Below are 22033 nucleotides of genomic sequence, written 5' to 3'. Positions count from 1 at the left end.
TATAAATATACAAATAGGATGAAGACTATTGCTAACATAGTGTAAGCTGCCCTGAGTCTTCGGAGAAGGGCGGGATATAAATGCAAATAAAAAATAAAAAATAAAAAAATAATTGAGCTCAGCAAGTGACACAGCAATTGTGAACACTTTTTATATTCCCTCTTCCTTTTCAAATCTAGCTAGTTGTGTAGCTCCATTCCCTGGATTGCAAAAATGACAACAATACTGGTCTAGAGAACGTTGTTTTTAAAAATGACTCTTAAACATGGTTCCTTACCGTTGTTTTTTGAGCGACTTCCTTTCTAATCTGACATGAAATCTCTTTTTCTGTGCTTTAAATTAGTTCTTTTAAATCATTTGATATTTATTACTGCTTTTATTATTGTTGTTTTCATTTATTACCCAGCACATTAATAGAACTGGAAACTTTGTATTGCTTTGTTCAACACTGGTATGTTGAGACATTAGGGATAAACCCAAACATTTGATTTCCTCTTTGGGCTATAGAGACATTCGCTATTTGAAATCTCAGCTTCTCCTATGCTACGGATGCCATTCCTACCCCCAGAGGGCATCTGTTATTTCAATTAGAGCAAGCAGGCACCCAACCATTTTATAGGCATTGGAAAACAATTGTTCTCTTGTAGATCTGGTGAATGAAAAATACACCTTCCTTTTTTTTTCTTTTTTTTTTCCTTTAGTGGATGCTGGGTGAGAGTTATGATCTATCAAGCAAAGACGTTTTTCATGCAAAGGAATTATGTGATATTTTACTAAGCTCTAATAACACACTCCTTCCTCATGTAAATGCTGACTGGAAAAACAGCCAGCAATGAAGTCAACACTTTTATATTCCCTCAGCAATGAAGTCACTGAACAATGTTTTCAGGCCAGGCGAAATTCTGCTTTTCTGCACTAAAACAGTTCTCCGTTTCAAAATATTACTACTATTTTCATATTTTCAATAAAATGATGCCATAAAATTTGATTTCAATCACACCAATCTATTAAAAATACTAAAAATTATGACAGCGTAGCAAACTTTACAAATAAAGCTTTCTTTTTGCACACATGCCTTAACAATATATGTGCAGAGAGAAAGCTTTATTTGTAAAGTTTGCTACGCTGTCATAATTTTTAGTATTTTTAATAGATCGTGTGATTGAAATTCAATTTTATGGCATTTTATTAAGCAATGTGGATGTAGTCTTTTCGACTCCCCCTCCCTTTCCTGAAATTATATAGAATTACTTTGTCCCGGCGTCGTTATTTTATTTTTAAAAGGCTTATATTTCTTTATTTCCTTCAGGAATTCAAAGGAAAGGTATATAAATGGTCTCCTCCAGTTACTCCCTAAATAACATCTCTGGGTAGTGGAAAGGATTGGTGCAAATCCTTAAGTTGGCTTCACAATATAATGTTTGAGAGGGTTCAGGTTGAATTAATATGGAAGAGGGCTGCCATATTAATTCAACCATCTCAACATCAGTCCAGTTTGGTTTGGAACTAGACCAAGCCTACATATGCTCTTCCGTGTAAATCATATTTAATGTACATTGACTGTGAGACATCAGTTTGACATATGTGATCAAAATTTAGAAAGCGCTGAACGATATCAAAACCCCCAAAATTTAAAATCAACAGTTGTGGCTAACTGCCACTAAAGGGTTGAAATTCCTTACTAGAAAGGCAAAAAGAGAAAGGATCTGAAGGGAGTTTTTGAGGGGAGAAAATTGGACCCAACTCTGGGAGTTGAAGTCCACAAGTCTTAAAGGGACCAAGGTTGAGACCCCTGTTGTAGGGGATGTTTGCTGCTGGAGGAAGGAAAAGGGACAGAAAGATAGGTGAGGGGGAAAAAGCCTACAAAAAGGATCAGTGACCGTGGTTGGTGACCCTTGGTTGAGCCACTGGTGGTCCGCAAGAAAATTTTAGTGGTCCGCAGAAAAATTATTTGCATTCTTTATATTGCACTAAATATTATTTATCTTTTAAAAAAATCATATTAGTGGTCCTCGGGATTTAAAATTATGAGTTTAGTGGTCCCTGAGGTCCGAAAGGTTGGTGACCCCTGGCCTAGAGCAGGGGTCTTCAAACTTGGCAACTTTTAAGACTTCTGGACTTCAACTTCCAGAATTCCCCAGCCAGCCATGTAGCCAAGTTTGGAGATGCCTGATCTAAAGAAAGAATGTTGATCAAGTAGTTATACTAGATGGATTACTTTTAGCTTTGTATCTCTTGCTTTTTCTGTTTAAAAACACCAGACCTGGACTGTAGTCCGTGCAAGGCTGGGATGCTTCACGTTACAGAGATATAACATTTTTCACCACGATGGCATAATTTGCTTTGTCAAAGGGCTGTGTTACTGTCAGAGTTTGTTGCAAAAATCAAATCCAGAAAGAACACACAGATAACTGATTCAGCAGGATGCATTAACTTCTCTTTATATACATAATAACACATGAAGCAAATTTACAAATACTAACAGCAGATTCTTCCAACGTGGTAGCAAGTACAAGCAAGCACAAGGCAGAGGAGAGCAGAGATGAGTTTCAGTTCAGAGTTAAGAGCAGAATACAGACAAGACCAGACTAGTTTCGTTTTAGAACTGAGCACAGAGCTACGCCATGCCCAGACTCCTTGCTTAAGTTTCTGTTTCCAAATAAGCCTCATTGGCTGACCTGTTACCATGCCTATTCATTGGCTGTCCTTGTTACCATGTCTCTGCCAGTTCGTGAATATTCTGACAATTTCCTTCAGGAGTTCAGCGATGCCCAACAAGGCCCCAGAAGAGCTGCAAAGCAAAGGAATGCAATGTGCGATGGCTTTGCTGCCAACCACAGAGTTACCAGACCTTCTAATCTAGAGCAAATAGAGATATCCTGCCTTGCAACAGAGGAAGACTTCTTTCCGGATATAAAATAGATTTGGGCATCTTACCTGAGAAGGTTATGCTGCTGTATTAGAAGACAACCTAATTGTACACTTCCCAAAATATGGCTTTTATCTGCATAGAAATTACTGTTTGAAGAACTATATCTAAATAATCTGCCTATCAAAATTCCATGCTGTGAAAAAGGTTTCAAGATCTGTTAGGTTTTTCTTTTTCTTTCTGGGATAACGCCTACTATTTTACCATAAATTCTGAGTGAAGGGTATATCCCATTTACTCTTTCATTATTATCCGACCCTTATTTGCTCTTAAGAGTAAATAATTGTTGACCAGTACCACCTTCTTCAAAGGCATCGATTTAAATCTGGTATTATGTAACGGTTAAGGAGCTGAGAAGAATATGTTTGAGTTCATTCTCAAGCCAAGAAAGCTTATTGGATGATTCAGAGCCAACATTTTCCCTGTGACCACCAACCACACAGTTGCTATTGTGGGGAAAAACTGGAGGAGAAGGTGGTATGTATGCCACTTGAGTTCCTGGTAGAGGAAAAGTGGCATAAAATTTAACAATAGAAAACAAAAAGATTGTTAAACTCTGGGAGTTGTTGGACAGCATATACATTTGGAGAACTATAATAAAAGTAAGAACAACAATGCTGTGGTGGGCTCACATTGAATTCCCATCTGGTGCTTTGGAGTGTACAGGGAGCAAACATTGTGCGGTCTTCAACTCTTTAAAGCAGCCACGTCTTTTCTTGGAACCTTACAATGGATTTATCAAAGGTCAAAGAAAAAAGTTGCTACAAATGGAGCTGAGACAAGAAGCAATTCTCCATTTACACCTATGTAAATATGTTAAACTTCACAGAGTCATCATGTAGGGGAGGTGTGCAATTAATCCCCACATGCTTCCAATTGAAATTCCACTAAGAAACAGCTGCAATCACACATTGCTCCCAGAAGCACGAAGCTGAAGCCTGAAGATGACAAATGAGACTTCGTCGAAACGTCGCCAAGACACTTCCAATTTTACATGGGAGAAAACCCGAACAACCAAAGACCTACATACAAACTCCCGTGAAAACCTCAGAAAACAAATATTGCACCTCTACGGGGAGGAAATCCACCATCTGACCAGGATCTATGAAAAACTAGAAGTCCAAAGAGCTTCCATTTTATGTGACCTCGCATTCCTACGAAACTGCCGAGATCAAAATTTAATCCCCACGTGCTTCCAATTGAAATTCCACTAAGAAACAGCTGCAATCACACATTGCTCCCAGAAGCACGAAGCTGAAGCCTGAAGATGACGAATGAGACTTCGTCGAAACGTCGCCAAGACACTTCCAATTTTACGCGGGAGAAAACCCAAATAACCAAAGACCTACATATAAACACACACACACACACACACACACAGGAATGAGCTCAGTAAATATTGGTAACAACCAAAACCAAGAGGTACGGAATATATTTTGCATCTCTGGAACCAAGAAACAGCTTTCTTTGTAAAATAAAAAATAAAAAAGACTTGGTAATAGTACTTGCAACATTGCAACTTGATAACAAAATGAAGTATAAGTCAGTGGTGTGATGTGATCTCAAAAATGTCACCACCACACATCCACCCAGAAAGCAGACCCAAACCAACACTGATCATGAAGCACGACCAAGAACCAGAAGCCAGACCGCAGCTGCAACATTAGCCATTTCAAACCCCTCCAATCCATACATGCAGCAGACTGACACCCACTATGAAGATGTAGCACAACCACAAACACAAAGCCAAACAACAGCTATGCAGCTCACCAGCTCAAATCCTGCAACTCAGACTAATCTGAGCACAAACAAGCCCCCACCCAAACAAGACACACCCCCAGCCAATCAGAGCACACAAAAAAACCCATCCAATAAGAGCACAGCCAAGCTCCCACCCAATCAGTTCAAACCCCCACTAGCAGTTAAAAAGGAAGAAACAGCTGCAATCACACATTGCTCCCAGAAGCACGAAGCTGAAGCCTGAAGATGACAAATGAGACTTCGTCGAAACGTCGCCAAGACACTTCCAATTTTACATGGGAGAAAACCCGAATAACCAAAGACCTACATACAAACTCCCGTGAAAACCTCAGAAAACAAATATTGCACCTCTACGGGGAGGAAATCCACCATCTGACCAGGATCTATGAAAAACTAGAAGTCCAAAGAGTTTCCATTTTATGTGACCTCGCATTCCTACGAAACTGCCAAGATCAAAATTTAATCCTCACGTGCTTCCAATTGAAATTCCACTAAGAAACAGCTGCAATCACACATTGCTCCCAGAAGCACGGTTGAAGCCTGAAGATGACGAATGAGACTTCGCCAAGACACTTCCAATTTTACATGGAGAAAACCCAAATAACCAAAGACCTACATATAAACACACACACACACACACACACACACAGGAATGAGCTCAGTAAATATTGGTAACAACCAAAACCAAGAGGTACGGAATATATTTTGCATCTCTGGAACCAAGAAACAGCTTTCTTTGTAAAATAAAAAATAAAAAAGACTTGGTAATAGTACTTGCAACATTGCAACTTGATAACAAAATGAAGTATAAGTCAGTGGTGTGATGTGATCTCAAAAATGTCACCACCACACATCCACCCAGAAAGCAGACCCAAACCAACACTGATCATGAAGCACGACCAAGAACCAGAAGCCAGACCGCAGCTGCAACATTAGCCATTTCAAACCCCTCCAATCCATACATGCAGCAGACTGACACCCACTATGAAGATGTAGCACAACCACAAACACAAAGCCAAACAACAGCTATGCAGCTCACCAGCTCAAATCCCCCTGCAACTCAGACTAATCTGAGCACAAACAAGCCCCCACCCAAACAAGACACACCCCCAGCCAATCAGAGCACACAAAAAAACCCATCCAATAAGAGCACAGCCAAGCTCCCACCCAATCAGTTCAAACCCCCACTAGCAGTTAAAAAGGAAGAAACAGCTGCAATCACACACTGCTCCCAGAAGCACGAAGCTGAAGCCTGAAGATGACGAATGAGATTTCGTCGAAATGTCGCCAAGACACTTCCAATTTTACGCGGGAGAAAACCCAAATAACCAAAGACCTACACACACACATACACACACACACACACACACACACACACACACACACACACACACACACACACACAGGAATGAGCTCACCAAAACCAAGAGGTACGGAATGTATTTTGCATCTCTGGAACCAAGAAACAGTTTTCTTTGTAAAATAAAAAATAAAAAAGACTTGGTAATAGTACTTGCAACATTGCAACTTGATAACAAAATGAAGTATAAGTCAGTGGTGTGATGTGACCTCAAAAAAGGCAGTGCATATTTAAGCTACATCCACAGAAGTATAATGGGCATTAATAGGACATAATAGTTTCATTTTTACCACCCTGCACTGGTCAGACCTAAATTTATATATTATACCCGGAATCAGGGACACAAATAGATGTTTTCAATAATTTATTGCTTCAAGACAAGGCTCATTATGCAGAAGCCCCAGAGCTCCATCAAAACTCAGTTGGGACTCATTAATTCTCTGGAGCACTTTAGGAAAATACCTGATTATCTCGTATTTTTTCCTCCTAAGGAGCCATCTTTTGAAGCCTTGGGCATATAGTTTTGCAACTGGGAACAACACCACTCATGACCTTCTGAGGGTCAAGAAAGGCCTTCATGGTCAGGTACCTGGATTGAAGGTTCAGAAGAAGTAGAAGGCCCAGTTCTGCCCTGAATTCTCTTCACACCAACATTCCTCATCCAGCCATTCTTCCTCTGACATATATTTGTCTATTAGCAGCTCAATCTTCCATGTCACTAACACGGAAGCATAGGGCTATTAGCCTTTTAGCTGCAAAGCTATTTTAGAAGCATTTCCAAAGTTGTTTGGATAAATGTTACTTAAATCTTGAAGAAAATGGTTACAAAAACAGAATGATTTCTTAGAAATAATTGGCAGCAATTTTCAAAATGTTCCACATTATCGAGTGTTAAGTGCGTGAGAGGGAACATCACGTTCTAGGTAATGCACTCAGAGCTGTGGAAAGTGTTAGCATGTTGCTCAGCTCATATTTATTTCTGTGTGCTTGGACCAAAGCGCATAATTAATCATATTAAGATATCAAAGGGGGGGATCATTGCTCACTTATGATATCTACTACTAAGTTTTATCTTAATCATTCTTTTTTCTCTACATAAAAGAAAATTCAGGGCATATCTCAGATTAAATTATTTGAAGCAGATAACCATGCCTGTTGTGTTGTCTTTGTGGCCTGTAGGTCCTTATTGGATGAGAGTAGAGCATCTTATATAAGGAATTTTTTAACTTCTCAAAGATTTTTTTTGTTGTCTAATGTTTTCTGCTAAAATAGTGGATGTAAATGAACAAATGAACAGATTTCACTTCAACAAGAAGCATGAAAAGTAAAACGGATGCTCCTGTTGTCTTTGATGACATACAAGTAATAACTATTCACAACAAGAAAAATTGAAGAATGGCTGTGTCAGACAGTATGAAATTTAGCATAAGAATGTGACATCTTTGATAAAAATACATAATTAGACCTGACACTTACAGTGAGCTTAGATAGAAGATGGCATTTCCTAAGTATTCTTGTTTTGAATCTGCATGAATTCTAACATCTTATAGCCATTTTTCCCTCTTTTCAATCACTGCTTTCCTTCACCGGAATTGGAGGATATTGAAATGATTCCTTCCAGGAAAGCTGTAAAGATTTGGTGTCTCCATCAAACCATGGAGGCAGGCTTGTTGTGACTGTTGTTTGGCACAACGAGTTGGTTTGTGGCTTTGAGTATTTAGATTCCCAGTTTCTGTATGGCAGTATTGCAATTTATGGTGGTAATTTTAATTTTGATTGTGTTAGTTATTGTATTATCTCATCTCTTTATCTTCTCTGCTTGTACCCCAAGTTGGCAAATGGTTAGGATTGTGATGTCCTGGGACAAGACACGAAGGTCACACAGCCAAGTGAGCGTTCAAACTCCCTTTAATGCTCCAAATTCCTCCCCAAACGCTCCCATGTTCTTGGCAAGTCTCAGAGCAAAGTACACACACACACACACACACACACACACACACACACACACACACACACACGGCAGCCTCTGGCTGCGTCCAATCCAGCAAAACAAAGGAACAGGGAAATTAGTCCACGAAGCAAAGAAGAAGCAATGAGTCCACGAAGTAAGGGACAAGGCTCTGAGTTCACGAAGCAAGGAAGAAGCAAGCAGTTCTGCAAACTCCAAATGTCTTCAACGGCAAACAAAACTACAAACTCAGTGTTTGTTCCCAACAAACATCCCTCCCCACAGAATCTCCTTAAATCTCAGTCCCCAGATGTGCCTTGTGAAGAGAGGCGGGGCACTTTCCTCATGAGTCGTTAGGTCGGCCTGCGCTGTTCCTGCCTTCCCTCCACTCTCTGTGCTCAGGGATCAAGAGGGGGCGGTTCTTGCTCTTCGCCTGTGGTCCTCCGGTCCTCATTTCCACTGCTTGACCTCTCTTGGTCATCCTATCCCCATTCCTCCCTGCTAACAAGCCATCCCAATCCTGAGAGGCCTGGGCTGCCTCGTCCTGCTCCTCCCCACATTCCTCCGAAGCCAACAAAGCCACCCCCTTTGCTCCAGCTCTGGCTCTTCCTCCTCCGCAGATTCAGGCTCGGGGTGGGGTGGGGGCATGACAGGTCTTGTGCTCAGAGTCACTTTGATTGGAACAAGTTATAAGCCTTGTAACTAAACAAGTGGATCAGTAAGCAGCACTATAGAGAGCTGTAGGTTCTGGCTGAAAATTAGAAATGTATAGTTTAGAGCAGTAGGGTTTGTATGGATCTTTCGCACCATCTTCTATGTTGACTATCCTGGAAGTGAGGTTGACATGGCTGTGATACCTGCCACCTTATTGAAGGTTAATTTGAAATATTTGGATGGCTAAGTGGGTGTCCACTAGTTCCTTCCACGCTCCTCCTGCATCCCTCTTGAGATTGCACCTAGAGTAAAGAAAGAGATCATCCTGAATAGGAGGGTATTGGACTTTGGTCAAGGATATACAATAATTGCATTCCCGTTTGAACCTCGGGAGGTGAAGATCTATGCTGCTACCCTTTCTTTTTAATGTTTTAAAAATTCTCTTCAGGGTGAAGGAAGGGGTGCGTGTGTGAGTGAGCACATGGGTGTGTATCGTCATTGACCTGGCAACCTGTGTGGGATCACAAATGATTGCCTACCTAGGGAGAAGACGCTTTGAGAGAGATTCCACGGCTCTCAATTTCATAGTTTGCGTTCTAACGAAAATGTTTGATACGAGGAATTCGTGTATCCACCGCGATCAAATTACAAGATCCAGCACAGACTTAACAGGAAACTAAGGTTTCCTGCTATGTGAATATGCTTCAGTTCTTTACATCTGGACTGCTGCTTTCAGTTCCAGCAGTGAGACTGATTGACAGCAGCAAGCCTGTTAGGCAGCAGAGAAATTTGTGAGTAGTCTGTCTCTTTTGCCCAATACTGAGCAATAAAAACCAGTTTGCAATCCCTCCCCAAAGTCTGCAGGAATCACTGGGGAGTGAGGTTGACCATGAGAATCAAGAGGGTTTTGGTTTTTTTGTTTTTAAAAAGGAAAAGAACAGCCTGGCCTCCTAAACAGCACTTATCTGGCTTAAAATTATAAATCTGCCAGGCTTATCTTGAAGTACTAAATTCAATCCAAGTTTCCTACACACATGGGCAGACTCATCAGGCAAAATATGCAAAAAGAAGTAGGGAGAGAAACTGAATGTCAGACCCCAGGAAAAGCTCTTGGTAGCCAGGAGTTGAAAGATGCCTTCACAGGGCAGATCCAGTGATCTTTTCAAGCCCAGATTGCTCACCTTGGACCTTACCCAGGCGCAAGTAGCCATGATTAGGTTGGGACTCTTTTATTCAGTTATAGGGGCCTTTTGGCATGGAGGAGCACACTTCAGCCTCTTTGTTGTTTGATTTGTTCTCTTCCGGTGCCCGTGGTTTTAAGGATGGGATGGAGGCGGCTCCGGAGTGGCACGGTGGCCTAGAGGTGGATCTCTCACCTCACAATCAGGAGGCTATGAGTATGATCCTTGGTAAAGGGATATGTTTCTTTGGGCACAATGAGAATATATCTCCTGAACAAAGCTCCGCATTGGGGACAAGAAGGGCATCCGGCCATTAAACACTCTGCTAGCTCCACCAGCTTCCCAGATGTGACCCTGCAAGGGATTATGGGGTCGTTAAAAGATGATGATAGTGGTGACTCCTGGTCTGGAAGAGTGGGACCAGTTGACTCAGCATCATCACTGATTCTGGTAACACAGATTCTCTGTTGTGCTCTTCCTCATCTAAGGAGGCTTTTGAGACCAGACAAGGACAAGGACACAGTTTGTAATCTCGGGGCTTTTGCTTTTCTTGCAGTCACGAGGATTTTGTATGATGCTAACTTGATAGTAACACCAGATGTGTTGGATATCGAGCCAAATATCCGGCAATCTGCCATCGGCAGGATAAATCTGTACTCTGAGGGATCATCTAAAGCAGGGGTCTCCAATCTTGGTCCCTTTAAGACTTGTGGACTTCAACTCCCAGAGTTCCTCAGCCAGCTTTGGGTGGCTGCCTCTGGGAGCTGAAGTCCACAAGTCTTAAAGAGACCAAGGTTGGAGACCCCTGATCTAAAGATAACAAATTACTGATTTATCTCAAGCTCTGTGTCAAGTTGTACCCTTCCCTATAGCTAGTGATAGCTAACCTTTTTGTCATCACGTGTCAAAAGTGCCTGCACGTGCCTGCACCCAATACGAGTGCAACCCCCGTCCGCTCCCCTGCCCACAGATGTGTGCACGAACCCCCTCCTCATTTTGGGGTGCCCCCGCCCGCGGCCCATTTTTGGTCCCAGGAGGCTGCAGGGAGGCCTGCTAGGCCCAAAACAGGCTGGTGGGAGGTGCTGCATGCATGCGGGGTGAAGCTGAGTTGAGTGACAGCTCATGTGCTTCAGAGAGAGCTCCGTGTGCCACCTGTGGCATCCGAGACAGTCTGAGGGCCGCTACTTTGGGGACCCTCTTATCACACATCCTTAGCGTGCTTTCTACCCCGGGTGTTGGATTCTCGGAATCCTCTTTAAACAGATTTATTGAAGGGGGAAAAAGGGAATTAGATTACAGAAACCTTGGCAATTGAATATGTTTATTTTAGCAGCCAATATATCTCTAGTTTTCCTAAGTTAGAACTTTCTTGATCCTCTGGCTAGCCACCTGTTTAGGGTACCTGGGGAGATGGGCTACATATTTTCCTGATAAAGGAAGAATGTGCAGATGTTCTATCTTATAATGCCGTGCAAATCATGATCCTGTTTCCCAGGCTCTGAGGAGCCCATTACATCCACCTTTTAGTTCCCAACATATTTTAGACTTTAGGTTTGGTGATAGCTGTGACCTATTTTTATGAATAATGTTTGCTATGTTTTCCTCCTGGAGGCCAAGATCCATTTCCAAGGCAGAAACGTCTTGGATTTTTATAAAGCTATTGTCTGGGGAGGGGCCATGGCATTTAATAATTAGAAATTGATGTTAATTTTTAAAGTATAATCTTTGACATGCCTAAGGTAAGCTCTAAAGCTATTAATGTTCATTACTTTATCTTGTAACTTGCTTTGCAGCTGTTGTAATGATAAATATCAATGTGGCAACAATTAAGATTTTTTTTTTCAACATTAGTGAAACTGTTCCAGTCTTAAAGTAGTCCTCTCTTTTTCGCATGTTGGCACTAATTTAAAAGAAAACGTCAGCCTCAATATAAGCATATACTATGACAGTTCAGCTTTTTTACTTAAGTAGAAAAGCTGTTTGAAATTTAGCTTTCATCAAAAATGGGAAAACTGCCCACTTGAAATAAAACAATAGCTGAAATCTTAGTCATTTTCCACTTACGAAGCTCTGTTTCCATTAAAATAAACAATACAAATTGCAGAATGCCAAAAGCTTTATTCAAAGCGTTGGGAAAGGGTTTCTTTTGTTTTTTGGCCATCGTAACCCAGTCGCATTTGAAAACAGGCACATTCTGGATTAAATAAGTTAAAATCCTAAACAGTCAGCTAATATTTTAGCAGAGAATTGGCAGATAGAAATGTGTTCAAACATGCCATTAAAGCGAATAATGCTGGCTGGGTCCACTCTGCTTTCTTAAAAATATTTTCCATATTTCTTGAAGTGTCTTGTTCAAGACCTCATGTTGACTGACGCTTGTGGGTGATGTGATCATTTTTGGGGGGTGGGGGTGTAACTGAGTTATTATTGACTTTTGGCAACTCCCAGGCTAATTTCCTGCAATTTTCTTGGCAAGATTTCAAAAGTAGCCATTGCCTCTTTCCTAGGGCTGAGAGAGACTGACAGGCCCAAGGTCAACCAACTGGCTTGGCCTGTTGCCCTCCTCAAATTGGCTCTCACCATCATCTGTCTTGACATTAATCTTTAAGATTATTAGTTGAGTGTTTAATTTTTAATGTTTTTTTGTGCATTGGGCAGCATTATAGTTCTTTTGGAACAGCAGATGTTTCAAGCCGCAAAAAAACGGAAAAAGTTATGTTGTTCTGAATCCCCGTGGAGAATCAGCTCCCAAATTGCCTTCTGCTCTTCGGTTCTAGTTCATTTTGGTTTAAACGCCAATAAAGATACCTAAGTGGGGGAGAGGATGACAGTAAGATTTGATTTTGACTTTTTAAAATTGTTTTCACTGAACGGATTCAGCAGTTGATCAATTCTGATGCCACTCGTGTGTTGAAAATTCCTTGAGGTAACTTACTAAAGATGATTTGCAGAACGTTAATGTGTGAACAAAAGTAACAGCAAAATAACTGCAGAAAATAAGTGCTTTAACACTTCTGTAAGTCAACAACAGAAAACCTTATTCAAATAAACTTAGTATTGCCACAAAATTGACAGTAGAGTTGGCTTTAATGTAACTGTGCAACAGAAGGATTTGAAAAATAAACACACCGGAGTATAAGACGAACTGAGATTTCGAAGAGGTAAACAAGAAAAAGAAAGTTTTTGCCCTCCCCAGCCCCCAGGAGCACTCTGCAGGCCTCCCAAATCCTCTGTGCATCCCGTTTTTGCAAAAAATGGGCCCACTTTTCACAAAAACGGGTCACGCAGAGGGTTTAGGAGGCCTGCAGAGTGCTCCTGGGCCCTGGGTGGGCAAAAAATGCCCCATTTTGGCCTCCCAAACCCCCCATACATCACATTTTTGCCCTCCACAGCCCCCAGGAGCACTCTGCAGGCCACCCAAATCCCCCATGCATTGCGTTTTAACCCTCCCCAGCCCCCAGGAGCACTCTGCAGGCCTCCCAAACCCCTGTGCATCCTGTTTTTGCAAAAAATGAGCCTGTTTTTCGCGAAAACGGGACGCACGGGGCGGGATTTTATGAGGCAAAAAAAATGGCTATATTCGGTGTATAAGACGCACCAACATTTCTACCCTTTTTTGGGGGGAGTGAGTGCATATTATACTCCGAAAAGTATGGTAATTAAGAAATACTAATACCAGGTGAGTTATATCATATACACATTGCAAGGAGGAATCGGTAGAAACATGACTAAAACATATGAAGAACGGTTGCAGGAACTGGGTATGTCTAGTTTAATGAGAAGAAGGACTAGGGGAGACATGATGGCAGTGTTCCAATATCTCAGGGGTTGCCACAAAGAAGAGGGAGTCGGGCTGTTCTCCAAAGCACCTGAGGGTAGAACAAGAAGCAATGGGTAGAAACTGATCAAGGAGAGAAGCAACTTAGAACTAAGGAGAAATTTCCTGACAGTTAGAACAATCAATAAGTGGAACAACTTGCCTGCAGAAGTTGTGAATGCTCCAACACTGGAAATTTTTAAGAAAATGTTGGATAGCCATTTGTCTGAAATGGCGTAGGGTTTCTTGCCTGGGCAGGGGGTTGGACTAGAAGACCTCCAAGGTCCCTTCCAACTCTGTTATTATGTTATGATCTCCCCTTGACTTCTCTGTGATATCAAAGCATAGTATGTCAAAGTATGTCAAAATGGGAATCTTTTCTTAACCCTTAGAATAAATGTTATTTACCGTTAACCATCAGTAATTATTTGTCTATGCTGACACTGACATTGTAAGTAACAATCACTTATATGTCATTTCCCTGGTCTTTTTATTTCCTCTCACAAAATCTAAAGAATAGGCCACATTTTTCAGATTTCTAAATAGAGCTAAGGGGGAAAAAAAGCACGAGAAGTGTTCAATTATTTCAGTACTCATACACCGGTAAATTATTTAAACACTTCATTTAGTTCTCATTTATTTCCCATTGCAGTTACTATCTTGTGGTTGAGAGGTGTTATAGCACTTTGTAGATATGGAAAACAAGCTAATTATATATTTAGTAGCACATTTTGAAAGAGAAATATTTGGCATAGTCAGCCTTATCCCTGCACAGATTTCAGGAATAATAAATGTGAGCATTATTCATAACTTTTAATGTTTTTATGTTACTTAATGCAGCATTCCTTTCAAAATCTCAATGTAGCACATGCTTTTGCACATTTATGCTCAATAATTAAGTCAAAGCAACTGAGGTTGTTCTTTTTTTAAAGAAAGGTGAAAAACTTGCTGTTAAAATGTAATTAGTATGTTATCACATAAATGACTATAAGAATATAGTCACCGAAATTTATTTATTTATTTATTCATTTTGTCACAACATCATACAAAAAGATTATATAGTATATACACATATAAACATATATAGGAAGAAGAAAAGAAAATTGGCCTTAGTTACTCGCTCTTTAGTGCATACTTAAAAGCCCAACAAATATGAAAAAGAAACATGTATTAGGAGATAGATACACACATTCAAAACTCATAGTAATCATAATTATATCATGAAAATGATTCAGAATGCATCATTGAACTTTTATTAAAAGCTTGAAGAAGACACACACACAGAGATATTCTTTGTTTGTTGACTCTTCTTTCCATAAACTCCCAAAGCATCTTGTCAGCTGTGATCTTAACAAACATTTATCAGGATGTAAATTTCATTGGATTTGGATTTTCTTCTGAGTAGGGATGTACATAGAATTAGGTTCCTACATGTTTAATGCAGGTTTTTTTATAACATAAGCTTTTATAATTTTTACTTTTTTAGATAAATTTTATAATTTATAAGTTGTATAGTTTATATAACTTTTTAATTTAATTAATTAACTTTAAAATTATAACTTTTTATAATTCATAATTTTTACTTTTGTTTTAGGAAACTAGGAAAATAATAACAGTTGGTTATTGCAGAGTTTATGCCATTTTTCTATATCAGGGGTGTCAAACTCAAGGCCCCGGGGCCGGATGTGGCCCACGGGATATATATATCTGGCCTGCGGGGCTGCCTTGGAAACAGCAAAAGACCGGCCTGCAGTGCTTCTGCCAGTGAAAATGGACTCCCAAGCTCCTGCCAGTTTTCACTGGTAGAGCGCTCGAGCCACCCCCGGCCACGCCTACCCTGGCCATGCCTTCCCCCCGAGATCAGACACAACCCTGATGTGGCCCTCAGTGAAATCACGTTTGAAACCCCTGTTCCATATAGTTCAAGACAGTTGAAAATGGCATATGGTTCAAAGAATCACACTGAATAAATGTAAGTCCAGCTTCCCAAGATATTGTCCAGATAACTGTTTTTAACTTTAAAAAGGTAAAGGTTCCCCTCGCACATATGTGCTAGTTGTTGCCGACTCTAGGGGGCGGTGCTCATCTCCATTTCAAAGCCGAAGAGCCAGCGCTGTCGGAAGACGTCTCCGTGGTCATGTAGCCAGCATAACTCAACGCCAAAGTCATACGGAACGCTGTTACCTTCCCACCAAGGGTGGTCCCTATTTTTTCTACTTTCATTTTTACATGCTTTTGAAACTGCTAGGCTGGCAGAAGCTGGGACAAGTAACTTTAAAGTAACTTTAAAGTTTAAAGTTTAACTTTAGGTCCACCTTAATCTTCTGCCTATAAATAAATATAATATAAATATAAATAAATATAAATATATAATAAATATATTTCTCATAGAGAAAGCACTCCATAAAATATGATCCATAAAGAGGCAGTTAGATGTGTGGTGTCTAAGCTGTCTTTAAGTGGGGTGTCCCCAATCCCTAGTACGTGGCATGTCAACAACCGGGCCACACAAACAACCAAAGCTCCATCTGCAGGATGCAGGCAGCACGCAAAACCACACCCCCTTTGGTCCACAGAAAAAACTTCTCTCCATGGAACCGGTTCCTGGTGCTGATTGGGGGGGGGGCACTGCTATAAAAGGCTTGCAAGGTCAAAATCAGCATTTTAAATCCACATCAGGTAAATGCACCAGATAGTATACTGGTAGACCAGATGTTGAACATTTGTACCAGCTGTGACCACTTACACTATCTGAGATCGATTTGAACACCTTAAAATAGAATGGAAATGTAATATTTTATATCGTCTGGGAACTTTTTAAACAATTATTCACGAAAAGGTGATAATAGGTGAACTGCTTAATGCTGTAATGGTTTCTTTGATTTGTAGAAGAGAAATTCAGAGATGTTTCTCATTGGATTGCTGACTCTTTCTCTCTTCAATATAGGTTTATGCTGTCAAATTCCTAATGGTGCTGCCTGAGTGATGGTTGTGACAAACTGGAAAATAGTTTTCCACCTAATTTTTTATTGACAAATCCTTGTTTGCTTGTTTCCTCTTCAGCCATTGGTAATCAAAAAGATAATACGCTTGTGAAATGCTTAAACATTTGTAATAATCACAGCTAAAACAGTTGCCCGTTCGTTTGTTTGTTTTTGTTTTCTCATGTTCAGGATATTGGATGGGTGTCCCAAAGATGCTTTTTCAAGAGGCAACTGGATTTTCTGGTTTTTTTCTTTGACGATGTTTTGCTTCTCATCCAAGAAACTTCTCTAGCTCTGAAGAAACTTCTTGAATGAGAAATAAAATGTCTTCAAAGAAAAAACAGAAAATCCAGTTGCCTCTTGAAAAAGCACCTTTGAGTAAACATGACCTGGATGACTGAGAACCTCCATAGACATATAGGTGTTTTTGAGTTCTTCCTTCACTTACCTTTAATTGTGTGTGTCTGGCATCTATTTTTATCTGGATTTCTTTTTCCACTTAATAGCAGCAACATTTCTTTAAACCCTCTGTGCGTAGCAATTTATTCTGTGTTTCTTTGCAGGGTTTCTTCTTGACAGTGTCACCAGAATCCATAATAAAAGTCGCAACTCAAGCTTCTGCAAACAACAAGATCTTCAGTTTAAATCTTTCTGCACCCTTCATTAGCCAGTTCTACAAGGACCAACTGATGGAAGTCATGCCTTATGTTGACATCCTGTTTGGGAATGAAACGGTAAGAGCTTCTTGGAAGTTTCCTTGTTTTAATACTGTGCTGGCATGTAAAAGTGGTAAGAGTGGCAGATTCTGGGCTGCAGATTCTGGGCAATCACTAGGTGTCAGCAGAGAGAGAAAGAAAACAGGCCTTTGCTGCCAACTACAGATAGCCCTTGAGATACAAGGATAATGGAGCCTGTCTATTACAGTTGCATGCCATGAAGCATCTCACTTAACAATCCCTCCAATCCTTTTCTTCCCAGTGCAAACATTAAATGAAGGGGCAGAGCACATTAAGTGCCTCAGGGGTAGGGGAGGCCTTTGGAAATCTAGCACAGGCCGGCCTGCCCTGGCCTTCCCAAGGCATCCCCTACCCCATGCTGCACTAAAGCTTTTGGGCACCACGGGCCGGTTCCATAGAGAGAGATGTTTCCGTCGACCAGAGGGAATGGTTTCACATTCTGCCAGGGGCTTCGCTTGTTTGCGCGGACTGGTTTCTAGCATGCACTGGTCCGCGGACCAGGAGTTGGAAACCCCTGATGTATGGCATGCAGTGTCAGGGAAATCTATATATGCTAGATACACAATGCAGTCCTGACAGCCAAGATTGCTAGTTTGTTCTGTTTGGTGCTTGTGCCCCTCTCCTTGGTACACCACTGGGAGTGAACTAGCTTTATACCTGCTAACTAGCGGCAGTCTTTCGGACTTCTCCGCTGATCTCACCTTTTCTCGTGTCGCGATCTTTGTGTCCTGCCAGGACAGTTCTGGCTTCTGTTCTCCGCACACGCACAAATTCAGCTAAGTCCCCCCAACATCAAAGTGGTACCCATTTATGTACTTGCAATATTGCATGCTTTCAAACTGCTGGGTGGGCAGGAGCTAAGAATCGAGCGACAGGAGCTCACTCTGTCTCGCAGAACTGGTCTTGAACCGCCGGAGTGCAGACCATTTCTGGCTGGCCGTTTCCGTATCATTAAGCCCCCCCCCCCATCCCCGCAGAATTCCTCTTGCCAGAAGCTCCCAGCTCTGCCGTCCCTCCTGAAGGCAAGGCATTGCAGGGCCTTACCTTCATTGAGCTGGGCCTCTAGCTAAGCCTCTCTATCCCCAGTCCAAGGCCCCTGGCACCTCACTATCTGTTTCACTGGCATTAAGTTATGCAGAGAAGACATTATTTTTCCCACCACATAAATAAACCCAAGCAAGCAAGGTCAGACAAGAGTTGCAAGCAGCTGGATGCTGTTTATGCCCTCTTCACATGCAAAGGATTCAAGCTTGGGTTAATAATAAGTGTTTTTAAGGGTTATGGCCTTTTTGTAGGTGATTCTAATATCAAGCTTGATTGTTCTCAGGGGTTCTGACTCCTGACATTCATTCTCTCTCTCTCTCTCTCTGTGGATAAAATTAAATAATAACCCAGAAGCTTCTGCACAGACCATGGTCCAAAAAATCAAGCTGGCAGCCATAGTGTGACTAAAACTCCATCCATTGTTTTTTTAAATCTACATTGCATCTTAACTTTTTGGACACCGTACCCCAAGGAGACGTCTGAACGCTTTCTTAGTCTCTCATTGTTTAACCTAGAAGCAAAGGTTTTTGCTGGCCAGTTTCTTTATTTTCATTCATTTGGCAAGCAAACACCACATTCTAAAACAGTAGCATAACTAGAAAACACGTTAAAACTATTTAAAGTAAATTAAATGGATGGAGACAATTTGTTTAATAATCTCTCCTTTGTTTTGTATTTCATCTTGAGGATAAGATATGGAGGAATTTTGGAAGCAGGAACCAAGGTTTTTGGTTGATTGTTGTGCACCTGACTTGTGCTCCCTACAAAACAAAAATAATCGGGAAGCTAGTTTTATGGAGCTGCATTTTTGTTTCAAATTGCCAAAGCTATCCAACACTAAAAAAAAATAGCTAGAAATTAAGGTAACACTGTATAAAGTGGGAAACTGTGAGTTCAAGTCCTGCCTTAGACATGAAATCCAGCTGCGTGACCTTGAGCCAGTCATACTCTCTCAACCCATCCCACCTCACAGGGTTGTTGTTGTGGGAAAAATAGGAGGAGGAGGAAGGCATTTTCGATATGTTGCTGCCTTGACTTATTTGTAAAAATAATAAAGGTAGGAAACAGACAGGGAGATAGATAGAATAACTGGTTCTGAAAATCTCTTTAGTAACCCGTGAGTATTATTATTAAAATGTAATGTTTTGGGTTAATATGTTGATGATTCACTGCAACTGTAAACTATGAGTTATTTGTAAAAATAGTGAAGGCGGGACACAAATAAAATAAACAAACAAACTGAATTTGCATATTTGCAAATTAGTGTTTCTACTTACCTCATCGGTACTTATTAACTAGGCTTCACAGAATAACTTCAGCACTTTTAGTAGAAGCAATTACCAATTCTTGCCATTCTACAGTCGTTATGTAGGAATCCATGATTGGAGAACTTTATTATTGTCATTTCTTTTAATTATCCCTGAATTTAGTTTTCTAATAGCGTCCTTGTGCAAGTGATTCTTAGCTGTAATACCTTTCAAGTTTATTGTAATCACTGGATAATTAACCTGCTAGGATTTAAGCACACTCAGCTTCCCCTCAGGACATTTAGCACTTAAATAAGGTCAATTATCTCCCAATGATAAGTGCCTGGTCACAAGTTCTGCTTAATCCATCTCAGAACTGCTCACCTTAAATAAGTAAATGTTCGTTGCATAATTTTAAGTTTCGCTGTTTTTATCACAAGGGATGCAGTGGCTCAGTGACTAAGACGCTGAGCTTGTCAATTTGAAAGGTCTGCAGTTCAGCGGTTCGAATCCCTAGTGCCATGTAACGGGGTAAGCTCCCGTTACTTGTCCCAACTTCTGCCAACCTAGCAGTTCGAAAGCACGTCAAAAATGCAAGAAAAAAATAGGGACCACCTTTGGTAGGAAGGTAACAGCATTCCCTCAACCTTTGGCGTTGAGTCATGACCACAGAGACGTCTTCGGACAGCGCTGGCTCTTCAGCTTTGAAACGGAGATGAGCACCGCCCCCTAGAGTCGGGAACGACTAGCACATATGTGTGAGGGGAACTTTACCTATTTTTATCACAGCTCTTTATATTGTCTAAGGCAGTGGCTCCTAATCTTTTTTTGGCCATGCCCGACCTAAGCATCTCTAAAATCCTGATTCCGCCCCCCCTCCCCGTGACATATAATTCTTACTATTCAAAAAGTGAACTACTCCTCACATGGAGAAAGACTAAAAGGTCCTTACTTTGGTTTAAACAAGGTTCCAATTGCCCCCATTAAAAATCAAATTGCACCCCCCCCCCGTGGGGCATGGACCCCAAGTTGGGAACCATTGGTCTAAGGATACAGATTCTAAATGTGACCCTAAATGCCAGAGAATAGAATAGAATTAGAATAGAACAGAACAGAACAGAATAATAGCCTTATTGTAGTTTGAATGTACACTAATTGGCATACATTAAAGTAAAATTTTGTTGCATATAGCTCTCAGAGTCACCACCTGCAATATACACTACATAATATAACAGAATGTGTGTGTGTGTGTGTGTGTGTGTGTGTGTGTGTGTGTGTGTGTGTGTGTGTGTGTATGCACAGAGAGAGAGAGAGAGAGGAGGGGAGAGAATTATGCATATACCCCATATATCATATGCCACAGAGAAGTCTAGTTCAGATGTATACCTGTATATGGCGAGAGAAACTAATCTTGCGAGTTTACCAGGTGGATGGCCTAGGGAGCAAAGTTGTTACAGAATCAGGTAGTCCTACTAGAAATACGTTGAAACCTCCTGCTGGAGGTTTCTTGGATGAGAAGCGAAACGTTTTCAAAGGAAAAAAACAAAACGAGAAAGTCCAGTTGCCTTTGGGATAAGTATTTTCAGTATTCCAAAAGTTAGAGACCACCAAATGGGCACCATAAGAAGTCAGTGGAGGAATCTTAATCCTCTAAAAAGTAAAATCAAGGAAAATGGTGTGAAAACAAAACACCCAAAGTATGTTCTTCTGTTCCAGTCTTCAGTCTTGATTATCAATTATTTCTGTTAGAAGGGAATTTTCAGTTTTCATGGATCACTTCACCCCAATCATCTTTCAACCCCGATCAGTTGCTTGCTGTAGCACCAGGATAATGTTCAGATGTGTAACAGGAAGGATTTTGAGATAACCTGGGCAGCTCCATTGCTGAACAAATCTCCCACCCTCACTCTCCTTCTTTCCTCCTTGTCTTCAGCAAGCTGCAAAGCTAAGCTTTAATAAAACAAAATGCTTTTAAAATATAGCTCTTGGTTGAAGCCCCCATTGATAAAAATCCTGTTATTGGAAACCCTCTAAATTACTGGAATTAATCATGCTGTTTATAAAATAGCCCACTTTCTATGATTCACCTGATTCAATTAATCTTTCTATTTATCGGTGTTACCTTGACAGCGGCACTATAAATTCTTCTGTAGGTATTTAAATCATTGGCCTAGGAACTCATGAGTAAAAAAAATATATATAGACAAGATTTTTGATGCTTCATTCAAGTTGCATCTTATAGAAGTCATCTCCCTCCCGCTCCCTCCCTCCCTCCCTGTCCCTCCTCTCCCTCTCCCTGTTCCTCTCTCTCTCTCCCCTTCCCCCTCCCTCCCTCTCTGTCTCTCTCCCTCCATCAATCCAAAATGCGGAA

At 40.9% G+C, this 22033-nt stretch overlaps 1 protein-coding gene across 3 annotated transcripts in view; it reads left to right on the top strand.

Annotated features, from left to right (window-relative positions):
• Positions 1–22033, top strand: part of ADK (adenosine kinase) — a 283761-nt gene that overhangs the window by 162561 nt on the left and 99167 nt on the right. For all 3 annotated transcript variants that reach the window (XM_058188632.1, XM_058188631.1, XM_058188630.1), the window contains exon 7: positions 17198–17368. In XM_058188632.1, coding sequence (XP_058044615.1) covers positions 17198–17368 — 171 coding nt within the window. The remainder of the gene's footprint in view (positions 1–17197; positions 17369–22033) is intronic.

The sequence above is a fragment of the Ahaetulla prasina genome, chromosome 6 (genome assembly GCF_028640845.1).
Source record: "Ahaetulla prasina isolate Xishuangbanna chromosome 6, ASM2864084v1, whole genome shotgun sequence".
NCBI classification, from domain to species: domain Eukaryota; kingdom Metazoa; phylum Chordata; class Lepidosauria; order Squamata; family Colubridae; genus Ahaetulla; species Ahaetulla prasina.
This window is presented reverse-complemented; position numbering and strand designations above follow the sequence as displayed.